This window comes from Polypterus senegalus, chromosome 11, assembly GCF_016835505.1.
Source record: "Polypterus senegalus isolate Bchr_013 chromosome 11, ASM1683550v1, whole genome shotgun sequence".
Classification (NCBI taxonomy): Eukaryota; Metazoa; Chordata; class Cladistia; order Polypteriformes; family Polypteridae; genus Polypterus; species Polypterus senegalus.
This window is the reverse complement of record NC_053164.1, coordinates 166,386,345-166,410,979: the sequence shown is the minus strand read 5'-3', so window position 1 is coordinate 166,410,979 and position 24,635 is coordinate 166,386,345. Positions and strand designations below refer to the sequence as shown.

The window sequence follows — 24,635 nt, the reverse complement described above, 5'->3', positions numbered from 1 at the left end:
AAGGGTAAAATGAATCGGGAAGCGCTGATATATATGTATGTGTGTGTGTGTATATATATATATATATATATATATATATATATATATATATATATATATATATATATATATATATATATATATATATAGAAATAGTTTTACTGTGAAATAATGCAACACGTGTTTTGCCCTAATTTTGGGGTGATCAGGCATACATACTCATTGCACCCCTTCTCGGGAATCGGACGTCAGCGCTAGAGGTGAAGTCTCTTCCATTGCGCCATGGCGTCTGGTTTGTCTATTTGAGAGTATGTAGATCGGGGTATATATATACTCGCGCTTCGCAGTGGAGAAGAAGTATGTTAAAGAAGTTATGAAAAAGAAAAGGGAACATTTTAAAAATAACATAACATGATTGTCAATATACATTAATTGTTTTGTGAGTGTTGCTGTCATCAAGAATTTGATAATCATTTCTTTCAATCAGGTTCGTATTTGTAGGATGTGTTGTGTTCAAGTTACATTCCGTGTTTGTCAATCGTTGTAAAGATAACAGGTTTCATTTATCGATTCGTTTCTTACTACATCAATAAACAGCTCGTCTTCCTCTTTATCTGAGACGTGACACACTGCAGCCACGGTTTTTTTACACTGTCTTCCTTTAGCGGGACATTGACTTTTTCCACCGTGTGCATTGTTTCCGCAGTAGTTGCACTTATGAATATGCTTGTATGTGTCAGACGCTTCATATTTTTTTGCTGCCTTCTCAATTATGTAATTCGGTTTTTGTTCAGCACTCTTTGGAACTGTTGCTTTTTGTCTGAGCACTGTGTCAGTTCACGTGAGCCGCTCGGTGTACATGTATCGAAGGTTCCCAGCTGTGCTGGTGCCATCTCGTTGCGATGTCCACGGCTATATTTAATGTTAGCTAAGACCCGGCACTTAAAAGTTTGTCTCGCAGTTTTGCTGACTTTGTGCCAAACACCACCCTGACCATCTCATCTTCGTCTGCATAAGCACAGTCCTTGACCCGTGAATATTTAGCGGCAGTGTTTCTATTGGATTGCCGCTGACGGACGGCCATATATGGGCAGGCACTAAATTACGTGGGAGGTGAATCTCCTCCCACGCCATCTCGAGCAAACGTCTATTATAGTCAATGGACGATAAAATAGGTTCCAGTTATGACCATTACGTGTTGAATTTCGAAATGAAACCTGCCAACTTTTGTAAGTAAGCTGTAAGAAATGAGCCTGCCAAATTTCAGCCTTCTACCTACACGGGAAGTTGGAGAATTAGTGATGAGTCAGTGAGTGAGTGAGTCAGTGAGGGCTTTGCCTTTTATTAGTATAGATTAGATCCTGCAAGGTTTTAAAAAAGTTCTCCACAGAACCTTTAAGTGAGAATTTGATTTTTTTTCCAATTTGAAATAATATGGAACATCAGTTACCCACTGACTTAAAAGAGGAGAGTTAGAATTCTTTCATTTTAGCAAAATAAGTCTGTGTGCCAACAGTGTAGTAAAGGCAATCACAGTTTGTTTGTCCTTCTCCACTTTAAGCCCATCTGGAAGAACACCAAACATAGCTGTTAGTGGATTAGGGGGGGATTGTGACACCAAGGCTGTCTGAAAGGCACTTAAAAATTATTGTCCAGAATGATGTTAAATTGGTGCAGGCCCAAGAAATGTGGCACAGTGAGGCTGGAGCTTGATTGCAGCGTTCACAAGTTGGATCTTGCCCTGGAAACATTTTTGACAATTTGAAGCGAGATAGTGCTCGATATATAATTTTGAGTTGAATAATTGTATGCTTTGCACATATGGAGCGCGAATGAATTCTCTGCATTGCTACCTTCCACTACTTTTCTGATATGTTGAGTGAGAGATCCTTTTCCCATTGTCTTTTTGGATCTTTGAAAGGAAGGGACTGTAAAATAATTTTATATATTGCAGAAATGTTGTCAGAGTCCTCGAGACTGAACAGTATTTTTTCCAGCATAGAGAAAGGTCTGTAGGAAAATGGGGCAGGTTCTTTTTGACATAGTTTCTGATTTGAAGACAGTGAAAGAAATGTGTTGCTTGAAAATTCAATTTGGAATGTAATTGTTCATAGGATGCAAAGATGTTGTCTATATAAAGATCTCTAAGCAATTTAATCCCAAATGTTTTCCAGATATTAAAAACTGCATATGTTTGCGAGGGTTGAAAAAGGTGGTTCTCATGCAGAGGTTGTTTCCCATGGGAGTGTTAGCTCCGTGGAAATATATTCTTTTATATTGCGGCGTTTTAATAAACCTTTTCTATAAATAATTATAAATAATAACGGCGATATCCCTCTTTTCAGCGATAGGTGGCGACAAAGTCACAGAAATGACAGAATATACTTAGCTTGTTTAATGCGGCTTACGTCGCTATACAGACAAGGAAGACCAGCTAGTTTTATTGTTTTCACCGAAGAGTTCTTGTTAGTTTCTTTTTCTTTCGGGGATTCGGTCGTGTAGAAACTGCTTTTATTTTGTCACAACGGAGGTGGGTTTTGAGTCTATTGCTTCCACTCACTCAGGTCCTCAAAGGCTAGCAAGGTTCCAGCTTCTTTTATATTGTGTCCACACGACCAAATCCCCATTACAATTACCAAACAAGGCAGACAAACTTGTGCTGGGCAGCAACAGTCAGGTCAAATAACACTTAGTCTTTTTAGGGCTGACAACAGCTGTCACTGTCTGTCTTTATGCTTTGCTTGGCCCAGCAATTCTGACTGCTGACACTCTGTGCTAAATCTGGCTCAGCTCTTCATGGCATGTTACACAGAAAAAGAATGAAAATACATTAAAAAGATCTAAAACAGATACAGTGACACAATTCTTAATATTATAACAAACTTATTATAACAGACCACCCTTTGTCACTGGATCTGTGACAAAACAATCCCTGAGAATCTTATTCACAAAGCAAAAGGTACTCAGTCCCCCTTCACCATGTAAACAGCTCCTCAAGAATGCTTGTAAAGCCGTGGGGTGTAGTGGTCTAGCTCCTGCTTCACTCGTCTAATACGCAAATGTAAGTAAATATTTGTAATGGTAAAAATGATAATAATAATTAACAGTACAATTGGATGAACAAGTACATTTAAAATAGTGTTACTCGATGGTGACCACTTAGTGAAGAAATCCCACCAGTGATGTGTAGATATCTCTTCAATTTCTTCTGCAGAGGTAATTACTTTGTTTCATCAGTTTTCAATCTTACTAGTAGGTCCCTTGCTTTTTGTAACGTTACATTAAAAAGATGTTCATATTGTTTAGCATGCTCTAAAACCACTTTATATTTAGGTAGTTCTATTTCGTAGGCAAATTGTAAGTTCAGGAATGGGTTAGCTTCTGCTTCCCAATGTATATCCTCCCATGTAGTTAACATGTAGGTTCTTCCATAATAGTCATCTCGCATATTACTCACATTGGTGCGACAGGATACCCTGGGCCCTTGTAGTGGGTACCATCACTCCAAGTGATGTTATTTATTGTCACTGCACATGCAGAAGTGGTATCAGTTTGAAACACTTCAGTGGAGTTTACTGCTATTTGGCGCCAATAACAGTCTCCAGCTAAAGGATGCAAACAGGGGTGTGGCAATGTACCCACCCTTTGACATACGAACCCTTCTTGCCAGTTATAACAAAAGGCAGGTTCAACAGTATTATTATTTAGATCTATCCATTGTCTATCTACTATGGGTGTCCACCATGTTCCTCCTAGTAAAACAGGTAAGACATGAAACGGACACCAAACATTGTCCTCTTCAGCAGTGGTTGCTACCTGAAATACAGCTTGGCATATTGATTCCTCACACATGAAGGACTTAGGCTGCAACCACCAGTCTGATGGTAATTTTAATTCTTTTCTCCAATGTTGGGGGTTTTTGAATCCCCAATCTGTCTTAAAATTTAAATACTGCTGTATAGCAATAATCTGTTTTAAATAGCAAGCTGATTCTTCATCTATGGCCCATTGGCTTTGTAAACCAGTCCATAAGGACTCATTTAACCACCCATGGTGAGTCTTCCATAATAGCAACTCCTGTATATGCCTGTCTGCCAACTCTGGCCCCAATGAGCCAAAGTTTGCAAACTATTGGCTTGTTTCACACCAATAGATGATATTTTGTGATATATTGCTGCTATATCAGCAGTATTAAGAGATCCTAAACCTAAACCTCCTACTCCTAAACCAGTTCCTATAGCTCCCCACATGTCTCGCTTTGGCCTTCGTTTTATTTCTACCTTATGAGGAGGCCATAAGGATTGTATATTTCTACAATTATATGTTGCACCTGTACTGCGTGGTACTATATGTTCTCCTCTTGGAAACTCGTGACGTTTTATATCAAACCCACTAACATTAATGTTGAGTGCTACAGTAATTATTTTATGTGCTATCCTAGCTTTTTTACAACCTTTCATTTGTCTAAGTAATGTTGCATCAAATGGATAACCATTCCCTCTCCTAGTCTTATGAATTTCCCATAACATTACTGGTACTTTTACATTTGTTGTTGCTTCCTGTTTAAACACATATAATATTACATCATTTTCGGTGTTGATATTGCAGTCAGTTGTTGCCCCCCTTCAATTGTCCAACATGATAGTCCATTAGAATCAGGTTTACAGTTCATCATAGCCAACCAGACAGATACGTTATTATGCACAGTCACAGTTATTGCAGTGTCTTCATAAGTCATCACAGGTAAAGGTAACAAGTCAGGATATTCCAGTTTCATGGAAAATGGAGCCGTAGATGTCTTGTCTCGTAACTGCCAGGTACAGTTCTTGGTAAGGGTGAAGTTCAAGGTCACATACTTTTCCATTTCTGGCGTATCAGCAGCCCAAAAGACTTTGTTATAGGGGGTGCATCGACTCCATCCGGTCCATAAACCATCTATCCCGATTATTCCACACGTGAGGATAATCTGTGTAAGGGAAAGCAGAGGGGCGACTGAGAGCCCGTTAAAAGAACCATTCTAGTGTCTCCTGGTCCTGCAGCTATTATTTCTCCTGCCCTCGGCTTTTGCCCTGGAGTTAAAACCCATACCTTCCCTCCAATTTCTCCTTTAAACTGTTCAATACTGACTAAAACAGGTGTGACTTTTCCTTGCAATTTACATATGGCCTGTCCTTCAGCTATGTGTATGTCTTTACTGCCTTGATTTTCTAATACTAAATACCATTCATTTAAACAGATCTCTAATGTCTCTGTTAAGCATGCATCTGTTACAAGCATTTCAACATTTATTCTAACCTCCCATTCCTTTGGCCACTGACCTGTTATTCCCAAGCTGAGTCTTTCTGAGGAGTTTAACTTGATTGTAAGTGATTTAGGTGCCCTAACCAATAACCCTGTGGGAGTTAATTCATTGTTTGCCAGTGGACTAATTGTTGTCAGGCGGAGGGCACACACAGGTGGCTCTCCTCCGACATTTTGATGTCTCATAAAGGTGTGGACCCAGGCAACGAACGATTATTGAGATTAAATAAGGCTTGCTTTAAAACTTTAGTCCAGCCTTTCAGATGATTGTGCCCAGTTTATTAACTTGTTCTTTCAACAGGCCATTCATTCTCTCAATAAGTCCTGCAGCCTGTGGGTGATAAGGGATATGCAGAGTCCATTGAATGTCAGCTCCTTGAGCCCACTCTTGTACATCTCTTCCAGCAAAGTGGCTTCCTCGATCACTTTGGATTTCTTCAAGCACTCCATATGCTTGGATTAAATGGCTCAGTCCATTAAGTGTAGCTTTCTGGTCAGCTCTTGTTGATGGATAAGCTTGTAACAGTCCAGAATAAGTATCTACTGCAGTTAAAGCATATAATAGTTTATTTTCTTGTGGCAGTGGCCCAATGTAATCCACCTGCCAAATTTGTCCTGGTCCCATTCCTCTCTTCAGTTTACCAGTTGCCTTCTTCTGTAGGGGCCATTGTTTTACTTTTGTACATGTGGAGCAATTATTTACTATTTGTTTAACAATATCAGTAGTGACTGGTGTGTGTATATATATATATATATATATATATATATATATATATATATATATATATATATATACACGTCCTAGTGAGCTGAATGACTTCCGGCCTGTTGCTCTGACGTCACATCTGATGAAGACCATGGAGCGGCTGCTGCTTCACCACCTGAGGCCACAAGTCCGTCACGCCTAGACCCTCTGCAGTTCGCATACCAGGAGAAGGTGGGAGCGGAGGATGCCATCATCTATATGCTTCATCGATCCCTCTCCCACCTGGACAGAGGCAGTGGTGCTGTAAGAATTATGTTTTGGACTTCTCTAGCGCCTTCAACACCATCCAACCTCTGCTCCTTAGGGATAAGCTGACTGAGATGGGAGTAGATTCACACCTTGTGGCATGGATTGTGGACTATCTTACAGACAGACCTCAATATGTGCGTCTTGGGAACTGCAGGTCTGACATCGTGCAGCAATACAGGGGCGCCGCAGTGGACTGTACTTTCTCCGGTCCTGTTCAGTCTATATACATCAGACTTCCAATATGACTCGGAGTCCTGCCACGTGCAAAGTTCGCTGATGACACTGCTATTGTGGGCTGCATCAGGAGTGGGCAGGAGGAGGAGTACAGAAAGTTAATCAAAGACTTTGTTAAATGGTGCGACTCAAACCACTTACACCTTAACACCAGCAAGACCAAGGAGCTGGTGGTGGATTTTAGGAGGCCCAGGCCCCTCATGGACCCTGTGATCATCAGAGGTGACTGTGTGCAGAGGGTGCAGACCTATAAATATCTGGGAGTGCAGCTGGATGACAAATTGGACTGGACTGCCAATACTGATGCTCTATGTAAGAAAGCTCAGAGCAGAATATACTTTCTGAGAAGGCTGGCATCCTTCAACATCTGCAGTAAGATGCTGCAGATGTTCTACCAGACGGTTGTGGCGAGTGCCCTCTTCTACGCGGTGGTGTGCTGGGGTGGCAGCATAAAGATGAAAGACGCCTCACGCCTGGACAAACTTGTTAAGAAGGCAGGCTGTATTGTAGGATTAAAGTTGGACAGTTTAACATCTGTGGCAGAGCGACGGGCACTAAGCAAACTCCTGTCAATCATGAAGAATCCACTGCATCCACTTAACAGTGTCATCTCCAGACAGAGGAGCAGCTTCAGTGACAGACTTTTGTCACTGTCCTGTTCCACTGACAGACTAAAGAGATCGTTCCTCCCCCACACTATGCGACTCTTCAATTCCACCCGGGAGTAAATCACGAACATTAATTTTATTTGAATTCTTTTCATTTTTATTACTATTTAATTTAATATTGTTTCTTTGTATCAGTATACTGCTGCTGGATTATGTGAATTTCCCCTTGGGATTAATAAAGTATCTATCTATCTATCTATCTATCTATCTATCTATCTATCTATCTATCTATCTATCTATCTATCTATCTATCTATCTATCTATCTATCTATCTATCTATCTATCTATCTATCTATCTATCTATCTATCTATCTATCTATCTATCTATCTATCTATCTATCGCTGATGACACCATTGATATGTTTTTTCTGCTCCCATGTGTCCGGAAGTTTCATGAGCCCACCTTGCTAATGATATTAAGGAAGGCACGATTACATTTACTTCGGCATAGGTGCACAGATCTTCATTCTGTGTATAGGCTTCTTCCAGGTTGATTTCTCGAACAGCAGCTATTAGATCAGCTTGTTGGTTATATAGCCTCTCAAGGGATATCAGAGGGGCATGGGCATCTACATGACCAATGAGGGTTTCCCCTCTTGTGCCCAATGTCCAAAGCTGCTCCCACAGTTCTGTGCCACCCAGAGTTCTCTCCCATGAATAGTCCAAGCAGCCATTCTCCACATTGTGATCCACACTGTTAGTCCTTGAAAAACTGGCCAGCTATCCGTATAAACAACAATAGGGAAGCTTTGATTTTCTGTTAATGCCATTAGCGACGGCAATAAGTTCAGCCCATTGGCTTGATTTACCTTCCCCCTGTTGCTTCAGGACGGTCTCAGTGTGAGGTTGATAAGCCACTGCTCTCCAAAGCCTTTTTCCTCCTTCCACAGTTGCTGACCCGTCTGTGAACCAGCTGTTCTCCTGTTGCACTGGTGTCAAATGATCGTAGGCTGGTGCTTCTTTAAAGGGCGACTCCACTACAGGCAGAACAGGTGGTATGTCATCTGGATCTTCATAAATCAAAGCTCCAGCCATAGCCCCTTGTAAAGCACTTGTGTCTTTGCCTTCAAAGTGTCCTCTTGCTTGCAAATACCATTTCCATTTGCATAAAGTTTGATTTTGGTCAGCGCCTGCTCTCGCTCCCAGGGCATTATCTCTAACCCACCCAGCAATGGGCAAGGTAGTACGTAGCTTTACCGGAGCAGGACCTGTCTGTCTCTCAGTGTGCAAAAGAGCCCAGTATGCTGTAAGACACTGCTTTTCAAGTGGTGTATATTTGGTCTGTGAGCCTGTTAGCTGTCAGCTCCAAAAGCCGATGGGGATCCGTTTGCACCCATTTTCCCGCCCACTACTCTGCCGCAGCTACTGCTCCTGACTGGATACAGGCTGGATGGAGTGGAGGGGGCGTTTCACTGCCCGCCCAGCACACACAGCTGGTAATGCTGCAAGCGCTGACCCGGTTGTGACTGAACGGAGGCTATTGAGGGTGAACGGGGCGGCGAGGGTAGCATTGTAGTGTGCCTCGGATGGCTGCTTGTTGAATTGGGGTTAGGCAATTCACTACCCACCTTTGGCCGCACCGTGTTCGTTCTCGGTGGGCAGACGCTGCAGGCAGCATACTGTAGTGGAGGTGACTATGTGGTGCGTGAGTGATTGAACCCCCCCTCGCCATCCCAAGTCATTCTCAATAGCAAGCCTGCTTGTACTGTTACGCACATAGCAGGAAGTTGTCTCTTGTCAGTACATCAGACGTGTTGACGGGTGCCTTCCTGCTGTGATAGCGTGGACAGTGCTGTGCAGAAGAGCTCATCTTAACCTTTTGTCTTCACCCTTCAAGAATGTCTCTGAAACACAGATCTGTTGCAAGTGTTGGTGATATATTAAAGAAGAGAAAATCCATCACCATTGAAATTAAAGTAGAAATAATAAAAAGGTAAGAGAGGGGTCAAACTCCATCATTCATTGGCAGAGCACTTGGTTACAGTCGGTCAACAATAGCATTTATTAAAATAATGTACCTGTTCCAACTTACATACAAATTCAACTTAAGTACAAACCTACAGTCCCTATCTCGTACGTAACCTGGGGACTGCCTGTACATACATTTATGGCATTTCTAAAAGTTAGCTTTTTTTTCAGTTTTATTCTCTGTCACTTTCACACTCCCCCTCACCCCCCTTCTGATCTGACTCTAACTAACAGCGCCAGTATAAATTCACACCCGATCTGTTGCAATTCATTTTCAAATAATATTGCATTAGTGTGACAATGTTTTCTGATTGGTACTATTCGGGTCATAAAATGATTTCTTCAAAATGTCACATATATTTGTCTCTTTCTTTTTTGCCCGGTGCTACACTGACATCTTGCACCAGAAGGTGTGAACTTATTCAATGCAATCAACGCAGGTGGCCGGTTGCTGTGTGCTATAACATGCTTGACTTCGCGGCGATCAACGCACATGTACTTTGCAAGGCATGCATTGGGGCCACTGAGAAAAGAAGAGTGTTCTTTGTTCACCTTGCAGAGGAACTTAGTTATTGCTTCTTATAAGAAAAGGCGATGGATAAAGCAAAAGAGGATGCAACATCGACAAGCTTCCATTCCAAGACTGCCGCTCCCCCAGCCCCTTCAGTGTAATAGTAACCACAGCACAGAGAGAAGTGTGTACATTGTAACAGGCACACAAGTCATAAACATAGAAAGGATGGTCTTAGGTGTGTGGGAACTGTTAACGTTTGAATCTGATGATTTAATATAGCTCGGAACTGACCTCTCTGTACTATTCTTTTCTCTGCATGTCCTGGAGTATAAAAGAAACACCACCATACAGCAACATGTGGGGACTGGCAAAAAATGGGGTGGGGGGGAATCGCAGTCACTGATTACAAGTGCAAGAATGCATCAGTGCCACAATGTTTCCGAAATGTACTATACAGGTCGAAAAATGAGTTATTCCAAATATCATATATACCTATGTCAGTGCGGCTTTGACATCATGGACCATAAGGTGCATACTAGTTCAGCGTGAGCAGGAACACTCAATAAAACTGAAAAAAAAAATTCAAGTGACAGTGAGATACGAAGAAGGCAGATTCACCAGCTTTTGTATGTCAGCTTTTATCCCTCCAGATCAGAGAATTTCCAGTTTGATTGACTCAAAACACCACTAACATCTGCAGTTATTCCCAGTTTCAGATATAAAGTAACTGTGTCAAATCTGGGGCAGGGGATGGGTATTGTATCGTGATAATGACTGAGAGAATTAAAGTGGGGAAAAAAAACGCTAACAAGTACTATAAATTTACACTGGCTGTTACAGACACAAATCAAATGTATGTTTTTATTGTATAATATTAACAATAAGAGCAGCTCACTATTGCACCTTTTGTGAAAGTGTTTATTTGATATTTGGCCATCAGCCTTCACACATTATACAGTTCAGGTGTACATTTTGTTATTTATTACTAAAACATGAAAAACATTTCTGTTTTAACGATGTGTTTATATAGATTGTTGTAGACACAAAACACATCAAATTATTTCCCTTTACATTTCTGGGTAGCTCACTCCCAGATAATCAATCAAGGTAGGAACTGGGAGAACCTTTTGCCTGTTCTGTGGCAGTGGGGGTGGTATAGCAGGCCGCTTGCTGCTTAGGCTTATCGACACATTTAGACAAAAGATGCTGACGGAGAGGTGCGAAGGGATTTAAGGTGAGTTTTTTTCATAGGCTCTGGTAATTCTAGTGTTAAAGTTTTAAATCTGTACTTGCACAATCCTTGGCAAAATAACTATAAACAATGTAATAATTTAGATTTATAAACATTTTTCCCCCAATGCTTTCCATTGAAAAATTCATATTATACAGTAAATATCTTTAAGCAGTTATGGATGACATATAGTAAATTATTCAGTTGCAATTATTGTTGAAACAGTGTATTTGAGTAACTTACAGATATTACTCTTGGACAGTCAAAAATATGGATAGAAAAGCAAACTACACTTATTATGAGAAAGGGGGTAGAATTATATAGAGAAATGGTTAGTGCAGGTGCAATGACAGCTCTAAAGTTTGGGACTGTTTTTGAAGTGCTTGCAAATTCATTCATTTCTTGAGTGCTTTTTTCTCAGGTGGCACTAACTCACCTATAACTCAAAGACTTACTTATTATGTTTATTGGTGAATCTAAATGTATCCTTTATGAGTGAGAGTTTGTTTAGGAGCGGTCTTGTCCCACCTCTTTCAGAGCTGATCATACTAGATTGTCTACTTGTCATTAGAATTCCAATTTTTCCTCACAGTAATGCCTTAAAAAGAACTTTCCGATGTCCCATATTGTAGCATGCAACTTAAATAAAGTAACATTTCTCAGCCTTATCTCTTGACTCATTACTTTCATTCAGTGATCATCACACATAATATGTCCTGATGCTAGAGTCAGCTAATTCCAAAGAATCACCCAGGACTGGGGAAGTGGACCTGCATCTGCATGTTGCCTCATAGCCCTGAAGGTGGTACATTTAACTAAACTATTACTAGCTTTTAGTTTTTGGATTAACCATATGTTTCCCTATAAACTATGTTCTGAGAGAAAACCATGAGAGTTTTCTATTATTTTCCCTTGCAGTTGAGTCTGGACTTGTAAAACCATGAATAAAAACAATCGCACAATGTACTACTTACTAAATGCTGACTTGTGTACAAAGCTTCTTTTACTGAATGTACTGTAACATATACATTAAATAAATTGGAGCAGAAAATTAAATAGAGTTGTAAATGATTAATCAGTCATTCACAATGAAATGCGTATTTCAGTTTGAGAAATAGTGAGTGTTATTTTTGGAAAACTATTTGTTCTTCCACAATTTATTGTTGTTGAGTGCCTCCTACTGACTGTTGTGAGTAATGACAAAATACTAAAATACCTTTAATATACATGCTTTTTAAAATAATAACATTTGCAGAAAATATTTGTCCATAATACATATGACATAAAAGAAAATAAAATGCTTCTCATAATTACAAACTGTCATATTATTTTACCTCTTCTGTAATGTCCTTATCTGAAATAATGCTTAATTTAAAAAAGTATTTTTTACCATTTTTCTAATAAAAAATACATATACAGTAATTCCTCGCTATATCGCACTTCATTCTCGTAGATTTTAAATGTAAGCATATCTAAATATATATCACGGATTTTCCGCTGGTTCGCGGATTTCTGCGGACAATGGGTCTTTTAATTTATGGTACATGCTTCCTCAGTTTGTTTGCCTAGTTGATTTCATACAAGGGACGCTGTTGGCGGATGGCTTAGAAGCTACCCAATCAGAGCATGTATTACATATTAACTAAAACTCCTCAATGCTATAAGATATGCTTCCCGCGCAGTGCTTGATTGTTTGCTTGTCTCTATCTCTATCTCACCCTCTCTGACATTCTCTGTGCCTGACGGAGGGGGTGTGAGCAGAGGTGCTGTTTGCACAGAGGCTGTTTGCTTAAAAGATACTGACGCTCCTCTAAAAAATGCCGCTTTATTGCGGTGCTTCAGCATATTTAAAAGCACAAAAGCACATGTATTGATTTTTTGATTGTTTGCTTTAAATATCGCTCTCTCTCTCTGACGTTCTCTGCGCCTGACGGAGGGGGTGTGAGCAGAGGGGCTGTTTGCTTAAAAGATACTGACGCTCCTCTAAAAAATGCCGCTTTATTGCGGTGCTTCGGCAAACTTAAAAGCACACATATTGATTTTTCGATTGTTTGCTTTTCTTTGCGAGCGCTCAATCTCTCTCTCTGAAATTCTCTGCTCCTGATGCAGACATTCCTTTGAAGAGAAGATATATTTGCATTCTTTTAATTGTGAGAAAGAACTGTCATCTCTGTCTTGTCATGGAGCACAGTTTAAACTTTTGACTAAAGGGTGTTATTTCATGTCTAGAGGGCTCTAATAATGTTAACAGTGTGAGAGAGTTTATAAGGGCTTAAAATATATAAAAATAACTATACAAACATATGGTTTCTACTTCGCGGATTTTCATCTATTGCGGGGGGTTCTGGAACGCAACCCCGCGATCGAGGAGGGATTACTGTATTCTTACACACTGAATTAGGTAATTGAAATTAGAAGTTAAACACTGGTTAAATATAAAAATACATGCAGTTACAGGTTTTCGATCATTTTAATCATTAAATGCAGTGCATCGTTGTGCTGTTAAAATATACATTTTCTGTATTTATATGTTGGTTTTATCTCATACAGTATTACAAACAAACACTGTAAAAACCCAGTAAATTAATTTTTCATAAGCTTTTATTAAAATGCTACAAGGCTAACATGTAACAACTTTACAAGTAAAATAGTTACATTTTGCTCTTAAGCTAAAAAGTGTATTGTTTGCTAAGCAGCAATTTCAAATTCTTCCTTATTTGCTCTTTTTCTCATTACACATGTGTGCTACTGTACTAAACACAAGCATGCTTATTAAAGCAGGTTTTTTGCTGTGTGCCTAATTCCACAGGACAACTCTTCTGATTCCATTTTCTTTTTTTTACACACTGTCTTTAATTTAAAAGCCAATATCCTGGTCTTATGTCTCTGGTAAAGCTTGCCTAGCTGCTTTCTGTCTACAGGAAGTTATTGCAGTAAAAACAAGACAAGTGCACAGGCTCAACTACTGTAATACATTGCATAAAGGAGCATTACAACTAAATTGCTCATTGCCGGCAGCAGCCATGTTGACTTAAGCAAATGAACATTTTCGTGCTAACGCTCACTTCATTGCACTCACATGTATTATGCATTAGCTCATACAGAGCTTGCTGTAATTAAATGCATACATTGAAGCAATAATGTGCACCAAGCAGTAGTAAGTTAGCACATGAATGTGTGTAGTATCTGATTTATATGGAGATACCGGACATACTTACATATCCAGTAAAATTCTTGTGTTTAGTGATACTTACCTATCCAGTGCTATGCTTTTGTACACATATGGATATTGTAAGACAAGGTCTTGCTCCCAACGGGTTGCCAGTATGGCATAATCACACATAGGCTAAAGCTTTGTCTCAATCACTGTCTGACAGCACCATGTCAGCCTGTTCAAAATCATGGGGGACAAAACACTGCATCAATATGAACTTTTTCGAATATATAATGGGAAAACATTGGATGTTTGGAATAACTATCAAATGAAAAAGGTTGTAAAGACATTAATGTAACTGTCACATAATGGATTTCTTTGTTTTTTTTTTTTTTGTTGTTTTGTTTTTTTTTTTAAAACAGTTATGCACAGAATATTTCTTAAAAGCAATATTTGGAATCAATATTTTTCATCTGTATTATTTATCTCTGACACCAACAGTTTGGGAAATGTTAATACCATTATGAGGTTTGTTCTGTACATAAACGGAGTACTTTGTGTTTGTTTTATGTTTTGTACATGGTAAACACTACATGCTACCAGATTATATTTCTTCAGCCTTTTGTTTTTTAAGAGTTCTGAGTAACTTGTTGCTAACATAACACATTATTTAATTTCTGTGTCTATAAAGTATATATAAAATACTTATTTTAAATACTAAGCAAAAGTATTAATATTACATTTTTACAAACTGCTTGAAGTCTACACTGATTTTTTCTTTTCCTGCTGTTAGCGGTAGCACCCAGCATGCACTAGTCTTTTACTGTTATGTTGCCATAAAATATTCACAAAATGGCAGAACAAACAGTAATTGACATTTTCTGTGTGAAAGTATTTTAAGAGGACTATGGAAATTCGAACACAGAGGACTGGTCAATTGTGAAACAACAAAACATAGATTTCACTACTCAAAGCTGCTATTGTCCCTTCTCTGCTACTAAACCTATTTGCTATATATTTTGTGTAGGTCATGAGTCCTCAGCTTTCAGAAACCTATTGGCAGGATTTCACTTTTTTTGAAGTGTGTTTCTACTCAACAGAAAAATACTTGCCAAGTATCTTGATGATGCTTATATCAACATGGGACATAAACTTCAAATAGCATTTGAGGAGGTCCAGGTCTTACATACATACTAATGCTGACACTTTGCACACAATAGAAATTGTTCCAGAATTAACACCCATTGGATTGATTCTAAATTATTGCACAAAAAACTTCCATACTTGCAGTCGAGTTTTTTTTGCCATCACATCAATGATGTGATTGGTACTGAAGTTGATGAGTTACATACAGTATGTCATTTGGCCTACATGGTAAAGTAACTGCTACTCTAACTGACAATGTCTCTATTTTTGTAAAATTTTTTGAAGTTTTTCACCAGCACATTGATTTTTAATTTAATAAAAATCAGATTGTGCTACCCCACATCAGCGATGTTCATCGAAGTTTTGACACTGATAAACTTTTATCAAAAAAATAAAAAAATAGAAATAAGGTGCATATCAATTGTTGCAGATGTTATGCACTTTGGACAAAAACAGGCAGATCAATGTTCTTATCAGAGTATAGAGGAAATATTGGATCATAAACTCATTGTTCCAACAGCCATGCAATGGAACTTTTCCTACAATGCAGTAACTTGAATAACAGAAATCCATGCAATCCAGCTGAGCACCCTCTATAATAAGCATTGTGTCAAAAGCTTTGGTGACAGAAGGGTTACATTCTTAAAAGAATAATATATGCTACTTAAACCTCGATTGCACTGGACATAGCACAAAATATTATATATAATATTTTGCAATTACATAAGTTCAGGATAAGGTGCCACAGTTCAGGATTGCCAAAAATGGATGCCGTTTATTTGTTTACAGCATTATTGTGGTTATATTGAAAGCAGACATATTTTCTATTGTGTGCTTACAGTATCTGTGAGTGTGCGTTCATTTTTTGTGAAGTAACAAAAGTAATATAATATGTAATATAATATACTACTTAATAATACTTTTTTTAAGTAATATGTAATATTTAATATATCACCTTTTGAAAGTAACTTACTCAAAACTGTTGTTTTATAGATGCTGGCTCTGGCTGTGCTCGATGCTGTGATGGACCGCCACATCTCAATTGACAAAGAATGCCAGTGGCTGCAATATATGGCAAACAGTGGTTACCTCAAGGTGCTGGTACAAAGTCTGAGGCAAGATGACACAATGTTACAGTGTTTGCTTGTACCTCATCCTCCTCTTCTTAAAGCCCTTTATATCTATGAGTCCAAAATGGTAAGACAGTAAATAATTATCATTTAACAGAGAATTTCTTTATGCATTAGTACCACAAAATGTGGATTACTAGTACACAAATTGAAATCTATAGTTATTATAGGGAATTTTAATATTTCCTAATGCAACATTTTAGGAAGTACACAGTTTGTTGTGGTTGTATCTTCTTGGATAAGATCTAATTCATGATTATTATTTCACTGTATCATTTTATAAAGCTTCAAATACAGTAGCATATAATTTAGTCCACATAGCCTGTGCAGTTGTTTATTGTTAAAAGTTTAGTTGTTTAGCTTGTTTTATTTATTTATTTTATTATCTTCCTTTTATTATGGAGCCCCTGAAGGGACATTGTGTAATTCTTTTTCTCTGTATTTTTCTGGTGCGCACCAGATACTTTCAACCACACAGTAACTGAAAAGGGGCTCCATACTTATACATAATTTGTGATTCATAACAGTTCTTTTTCATAGTTGCACTTCGGCAAAATGGAAATTGGAGACTTTATAGAAGAATGTTTTCAGCTTGGTCTTAAGCATATAGACTTAACGTTTGTTCTTGCAGTTTGTCATGGATATATACTCAGCAAAAAAAGAAACGTTCCTTTTTCCTGGATTTCAACAATAATGTTTTAAAAATCCAAATAACTTTACAGATCTTCATTGTAAAGGGTTTAAACAATGTTTTCCATGCATTTTCAATTAACCATAATCAATTAATTAACATGCACCTGTGGAATGGTCGTTAAGACCTTAACAGCTTACAGAAAGTAGGCATTTAAGGTCACAGTTCTAAAAATGCAGGACACTAAAGAGACTTGTCTACCGACTGTGAAAAACACCCAAAGAAAGATGCCCAGGGTCCCTGCTCATCTGCGTGAACGTGCATTAGGCTTGCTGCAGGGAGGCATGAGGACTGCTGATGTGGCTAGGGCAATAAATTGCCATGTCCGCACTGTGAGACGCCTAAGACAGCGCTACAGGGAGACAGGAAGGACAGCTGATCATCCTCGCAGTGAAGGAGCCCGGATCTCAATCCCATTGAGCACGTCTGGGACCTGTTGGATCGCAGGGTGAGGGCTAGGGCCATTCCCCCCAGAAATGTCCAGGAACTTGCAGGTGCCTTGGTGGAAGAGTGGGGTAACATCTCACAGCAAGAACTGACAAATCTGGTCCAGTCCATGAGGAGGAGATGCACTGCAGTACTTCAGGCAGCTGGTGGCCACACCAGATACTGACTGGTACTTTTGATTTTGAGCCTCCCTTCATTCAGGGACACATTGTGAAACATTTTTAGTTTATGTCTTATGGTGTTGACTCTTTTAGTGTTCATACAAATATTTACACATTAAGTTTACTGAAAGTAAAAACAGTTGAAAGTCAAAGGACGTTTCTTTTTTTGCTGAGTATATTATCACTGAAAGACATCAGGGGCTCCGTACAAGTGAAAGTGTGCAGTGACAGAATGTTTTTTTTTTTTCTGCTATTTTTTATCGTCACATCCCAATACAGTGCCCAGATTTTTATATGAGAGAAATGCTGAATAGACATATGTGACAATTATCAGGCAGTGCGCATGGAATAGTTTCTGGTGCACACGCACTTCAAAGTATCTGGTGCACACAAGAATAATACCCAGAAAAAAAAAATTATACTTATTTTATATTTTGGAGCTTTTTTTTTCTCTTCTTGTGTTTGTGTATTTTACAGTTTCATACATTTAAAAAATGTGCAGTACTGCAAATAATTCTGGGATATTCTACAACCCTTTCTGCAGTCAATGTGACGATAATAATAAAACATTTGAGTGATCTGGCTAATTTTACTTGATTTTGTCTTTCTACTTTAATTTCAGTTCGGTGCTCATGCACACTTAAAGACTGCTTGCCTTTGTAAACTAATGGTGTTAAAGTTTTCTTACACATTCTCTGATGCATACTGCAGATATACATTCTTGTGTAGTGAGTTGGTGGGGTCTAAGGTCCAAGTTAAAGAGGCCCCCTTGGTGATTTTAATTTGAGGGTAAATGCATATATGGTTAACATCAGCGATTCCCAATGAAAATATTTGATTGAAGATAAAGCATTTGTGTTATCTGCTTATGCTGGCTTACATTCTGAGTCTGTTTAGGGCTTAAATTTCTCCTTGATTGTTGATTTCAGATTTATATGTGTTTTCTACATGAATTGGTTAAAAAAAAAAAAGTTACAGGGCAAAAGGGGCAATACACTTTCGAGTTAGGAATTATGTTTACATATTCCAATTATTATGTATTTTCCATTTTTATTGAAAGTTCTTAATATATTATATGTTCTTAAAAGTTTGAAATTTTTACATTAGATAAAAGGCAAATACAGTACATACATTTTTGTTTAACTAAAGTAGTTTTGTAATTTACAGTAAAAGGTGATGAATATTCTTTGACTGTATTATTATTGCAAAATTCTGTGTAAATTGTCAGTGAATATTTTTTTTTCAGTTTCAGAGAATGTTAAAAATGTATTTCATTTAGTATTAGTTAGAATATATAATTATTCAAATTGTATGTTTTCATGTTAGTCTGTCATAAGTACATAAACTGCATGCTGCTCACTTAATATATTTACTTCCATAAAATACTACTTTCAGGCATTGCTAACACGTGTTGCTAAAAACACCCATGGGGCAGCAGAACTGTTACGTTGTGGACTTATTGTGCAACTAATTGAGTGTGAGGTGTATGACATGCGACCAGACACAGATTCAAATAGGTAAGTTCAAAATTACTTACTGAACTTGCTAATTTTCTTGTCCCTCATTGGAACTATTCTTTTGTAATGTACATTGATAAACCACAACATTAAAACCACTGACAGGGAAGTGAATAACATCGATTATCTTGCTCCAGTGACACCTGTCAAGAGGAGGCATGTATTAGGCAGCAAGTGAACAGTCACTTCTTGAAGGTGATTTGTTGGAAGCAGGAAAAATGGCCAAGCCTAAGGATCTAAGTGATTCTGACAGAGGTCAAATTTTGACAGTCTGAAGACAGGGTCGGAGCATCACTAAATAGGCAGATCTTGTGGTGTGCTCTCAGTATGCAGTGGTTACTACCTAAAAAAAGTAGTCCGCTCTGACACCACAGAAAAGCTACTGTTACACAAATTGCTTAAAAACTTAATGCTGACTGTCAAAGAAAGGTACCCGAACACATAGTCCTTCACAGCTTGCTGTATAGGGGGCTGCATTGCCACAGACCAGCCATAAATAATGAAATGATTCCAAATTAATAAAACAAGTTAAAAACATGCAATATAATTTTAAATAGTGAAATACATTTTTTTTAGAATTTTAAGTAAGTCATCTTTTTTGCTTTTATTGTTTTCTTTCCCCATTAATAGTATATAATCTGACCAAGAAAATGCAAACAGTGGCGTGTCCACTGTTTTTAACTGAAGTGTATCACATATTAAATGGGCATGCCTTGGATTGAGTAGAGTGGGAATTCAGTAGAGAGTGGGGTTTTATTCACGTTGGAAAAATGCCTCTGCACAGCTACAAGCAAAATGATCTTCATTGTTTTGATCTCATGGTCCTCATTGACTTCACTTTTCTAATCGGCACCTTGAAAGAAGCTAAGATGCTTACTATCTTCTCTATTGAACTCCATTGGTTAAGACTGAAACTGTTGTGGAGCTCATGTTCAGATCCATATATTCCGAAAGCATGCTTCTGCTCAATTGCAATGGGTCTGCACGTCTTGTTGGAGTCTCTCAAATGGTTGGTTGAGATGTGGCAGAATGTCCTCTTACCTGGGAGTAAGCTAAGGCAGAATGCTTAAAATATCCAACTATTTTATGCCTGATTGTCACAACATCTGCATCACTTCACTACTGTTCAACAGTGCTCTCTGCCATTTCCAGCTGGAGTGTATGAACAACACAACACGGGGCAGGTTTGAAACTTCTATGTCATCATTGCCCTTTATCCTACTTTTGACATTGTCGCAAACCACAGTGTGCCCAAGATGTTTTAGAATGGCCCAAGTGCCAAACATTTCCCGAAATGTATCTGCTATTTGCTTGTCCTGTATGAGAGCCTCGAAACTGCTTTGCATTCAGTGAGAGCGACATTCTTACCTATCCACTGTGCAGTTAAGATGACCTCTGGGGCTTTGGTGTGACTTGGAATGTTGTACTTGGGTTTCAACACATTTAGGAGCTGCTGAAATCCCACATTATCAACAAGTGACAGTGGCTGATTATCAAGAACAATATACTGGGAAAGAGGTTCTCTTATTTTCACTGCCCTTGGGTTATCATTTGACATTTTTTCTCACCCTGCTAGAGACTGCCACAATGTTGGTTGTTGCTGTGCTCCGTCAGAGGCAATTTCTTTTGTTTACTCTTGAGATTTTTAATTAGATTACTCTTGTTGTATAAACTTATTTTCGTATTTCTTGTTTATTTTTGGTGCACTAAGCTTTGGTTTTCATTTTTAATTTTAAAGAATTTTCACAACGTGGACAGTTTGTGTTTTGTTTTGCTATCATGTAAATTCTGTAAGTGTTCATTTATAATGTATGTGTAGTTTTAGAATTACCCTCTATTATGTAGCTCAAGGATGGGCAAAGTCAGTCCTGGAGGGCCACAGTGGCTGCAGGTTTTTATTCCAGCCCAGTTGCTTAATTAGAAACCAATCTTTGCCAATAATGTAATTTCTTGGTTTGTTAGTACTTTAACTCTGCCATGTCAGGTCATTCTCAAATCCTAGGTTTTGGTTTCCTTTCTAAGGATATCAAGTCTAAAACCAATGAGTAATTTTTAGTCCTTCACTTTTTCTTCTGCACTTTCCTTCCAAGTATTTAATGAAACCAAATAGTGCACAATAAATACACACAGGTGTAAATGGAAACACTTTAAATGAAGAAATGCTGGTTTCTTTTTTCATTTGCATCTTATTGCTAATAAGGGACCATTAAAAACGGAGAATACAGCTCCTTAAGACTAAAATAAGCAATAAGGGTTCCAAATCTTAATGAGCAAGACGGCTAAAATGAAACAGAAGTGTTACTTGAGCAATCAGTGCTCCTTATTAAGTAATTGGGTTGGAACAAAAACTTCCGGCCCTCCAGGAACAACTTTGCCCACCCCTTATGTAGCTATTCGTAGGTTTTTAAAATCCTGAAACCATCATCTGGAGTATTGTAAGCTTTTTCATTTTTGGAAGTTTTTTCTTTTCAAGTAGTACTTAAAATATATAGTGCTTTCCATTATGTTTGGAACAAAGACACATTTTCCTTTTGATTTGCGCCTTTGCTCCAGAGTTTTAAATTTGTAATCTAAATAATTCATGTTTGATTAAAGTACAAATTCCCAGATTTTAGCAAAGGGTATATTTATACATTTTGGTTTTACCGTGTAGAAGTTACAGTACTTTTTATACATAGGGTGAAAAGTCTGGCAGCTGGAATACATTACACAAGTAAGGCCAGCAATAGTGTGCAGTTTTCTATTTATGACGTTACCGTACCTTTGTCAAATCATGACACTGATGTTAAACTAGCAAAATAAAGTTTGATTCTCAGTAGTAGCAAGTTTAATTTTAATTCTTCTTAACTTTGAAGGGGGAGAGATTTGTTTTATCTTGCACTTCATTCCCATTTTCATACCAGATTTACTTTTTACCTTTTTATCTTTTGCTTACAGAGATTCCAAACACAGTGACAGCGAACTTGAAGAACCTACATTTTGCATGCTTTTCTGTTAGTGTTACTACTCAGTGCTATATAGTCCACATCTCCATGATATAAAATGTTTTTGAACAAGAATGTAGGGTGCTGTTTTAACATGCACCCCTTTTGTTGTTCTGCTCTCTGCTTGTCATTTTGATATTTGCAGCTGCACTTACCCTGTCATCTATGAACTAACTTGGTTTCTGGGACACTGAGTTTTTATCTTGCTTTGGATCTTACCATAGTTATAAGTTTCTTGAGCCCTACTTTAAATTATATCTTTTGTCATTAGTTAACTTTCTGCATTCTTGCTAATAATTATGGTGTATCTTATTTATACTGATTTTTTTCTGGAAGTGTTTAGAAAAAAAAAACCCTCTCAGTTATTAATACAATAAAATATTTGTGAAATGTGAAATCTCACAGTACCCTACTTTATATAAATGGAATTGACAGTGACAGCACCCTTAGAAGAGTGGCTGAAAGCGTCAAAAATAAATTAATGTTCTTGGTTTCTTCTGTGCTAATTGCCGCAAATTGTAGAGTCACTTTTAAAAATAAAGACCAAGGCTGTGAGCTTCATAGAGCAAGTCATATTGGAAACTGGATTGTTCCACTTTATTACTGGACAAACAGGCTATTAATTTCATTAATACTGTAGCTACTGAATCTAAGCAAAATACAAATAGATTGTTTCTTCAAATGATATGTGAACATGACAAAATCTAGGTGGTAACTTGAAAAATGCTTTCATGTTTCATAGTGGCACCTAGAGTAATATGACACTGATTTGATAAATTTGAAAAATTAAGCTATAATACACATTTAGTTATATACAAAATTAAGAATAGATTGCTACTACACTGGTGGGCACACCACTGATTTGGCTATCTCCTTAAGAAGCAGCTGGATATTTTTTAAAAAGAGTTAAATAGTACCTGTTTTGACAGTAGACCACTGCATTTTTAGGAATGAATGTTTTTACCACTAATTTACAGTATCTTTGCTGCAACAATGTTATTCAAAGTGCTTTTTTAATTCAGATTTAAATATGGTCCTTTCAATTATACTAATATAAGCTGTAATTTAAAATGTTTTATTTCTCAAAGATTTTTCAAAATGCTTAATATTCATTTAGTATGTTTAAAAGTATTTAAATTAGTACTAAGGATTTTTTTTTCTTTTACAACTATCAAAGTCAACATAATAAAACAAAGATACAAAAATAGACACCACTGATTGGTCTTAATTAGTATTTACATTTCTTGCATTGATTTAAATACTATACTTTCCAGATAAAATTTAAGTTTAAGGTTAATTGTTGGCATAGGTATAATGTTGAGTGTTATTTATAGTATGTTGACACTGCAAAATATGGCATTGAGTCCTAAACATTTTCTCCAAAGTTGCTGACTGAACTTGTTAATCTGTTTTGTTTACTTTTTTTTACAGGATATTAGGTCAGAGAGACCCATCAGGATTCATTCCAAGTCCTCTTGATCGCTATAGACAGATTCTTCTGCCTGCTTTGCGTCTCTGTCAAGTTATTCTAACGTCTAGTACTGCACAGCACCAACAAGCTGCAGCACAGGTTTGAGCCAGCAAAATTTCCTTCATCATCACTTAACGTAGCTCCCAGATTATAATATATTAAAATTATTCAAACATCTGACTTCCTCAATTGAAGGAGCTATATAATTCCTAATAGCAGATACATTATTTCTTTATTGTATACAATATAACCAAATACAATGTTGTTGTCCAAGTTGACCCTATCACTGTAGTCAAATTTCAACAGATATCTTTTTTGTAGACTTGCTTTAGGTCCAGACATTATTGTAAAACTCAACATCCATTTTATTTATAATTTTATAATCCATGATTCTACTTTTCAGAATTATTTGAGTTTTGTTTTTAGAGATTTTCATTATACATATATACTGTATAATGAATGTGTAATGTTTGTATTATTCCGTGTAATATGACCCATAGTTTTCCTAGGGGGAAAAAAATTACATCTACCCATGCATTAGTATATATCTATAGGCATCATAGTGGTACAGTAGACAGCTGTGCTATCTTATACTGATTGAAACTGGGTACAGTTCACAGCTTAGGGTGCTTTCTAAGTAGATCTGCATTTTCCCACAAGATTCATATTGATTTTGTATTTACACAGTTTTGATCCCATGTTGCTTCAGAATGCTAATATCAGTGTGCTTCTGTGATAGACTGACATTATTTGTACTATAATAATTAGCTTTTCTTCCTTTCCAGGTAATACAGTGGCTAATCGTTCATTCAGAAGCAATCCATGCCATTCTGCGTTGTCAGGAAGTGACTGTTGGATCTCTTCGAGAACTGTCATTGCTGACTGGCATAATAAGCAAAACTGCACTACCAGGTTGGTAATAAAAATGTATATAGTACAATAATGTGTATGTAATAGTCTATAGTATAGGCTGTACTCTATGATATAATATAGTACTGTCTGTAATATAGGGTGTATTAAAGGT

The 24,635-nt window shown here is 37.6% G+C and overlaps 1 protein-coding gene across 3 annotated transcripts in view; it reads left to right on the top strand.

Moving 5' to 3' along the window:
• The window catches only part of nup205 (nucleoporin 205), a 197,001-nt gene that overhangs the window by 147,578 nt on the left and 24,788 nt on the right, over positions 1-24,635 (top strand). For all 3 annotated transcript variants that reach the window (XM_039770061.1, XM_039770060.1, XM_039770058.1), the window contains exons 32-35: positions 16,204-16,407; positions 19,035-19,156; positions 23,572-23,710; positions 24,397-24,523. In XM_039770061.1, coding sequence (XP_039625995.1) covers positions 16,204-16,407; positions 19,035-19,156; positions 23,572-23,710; positions 24,397-24,523 — 592 coding nt within the window. The remainder of the gene's footprint in view (positions 1-16,203; positions 16,408-19,034; positions 19,157-23,571; positions 23,711-24,396; positions 24,524-24,635) is intronic.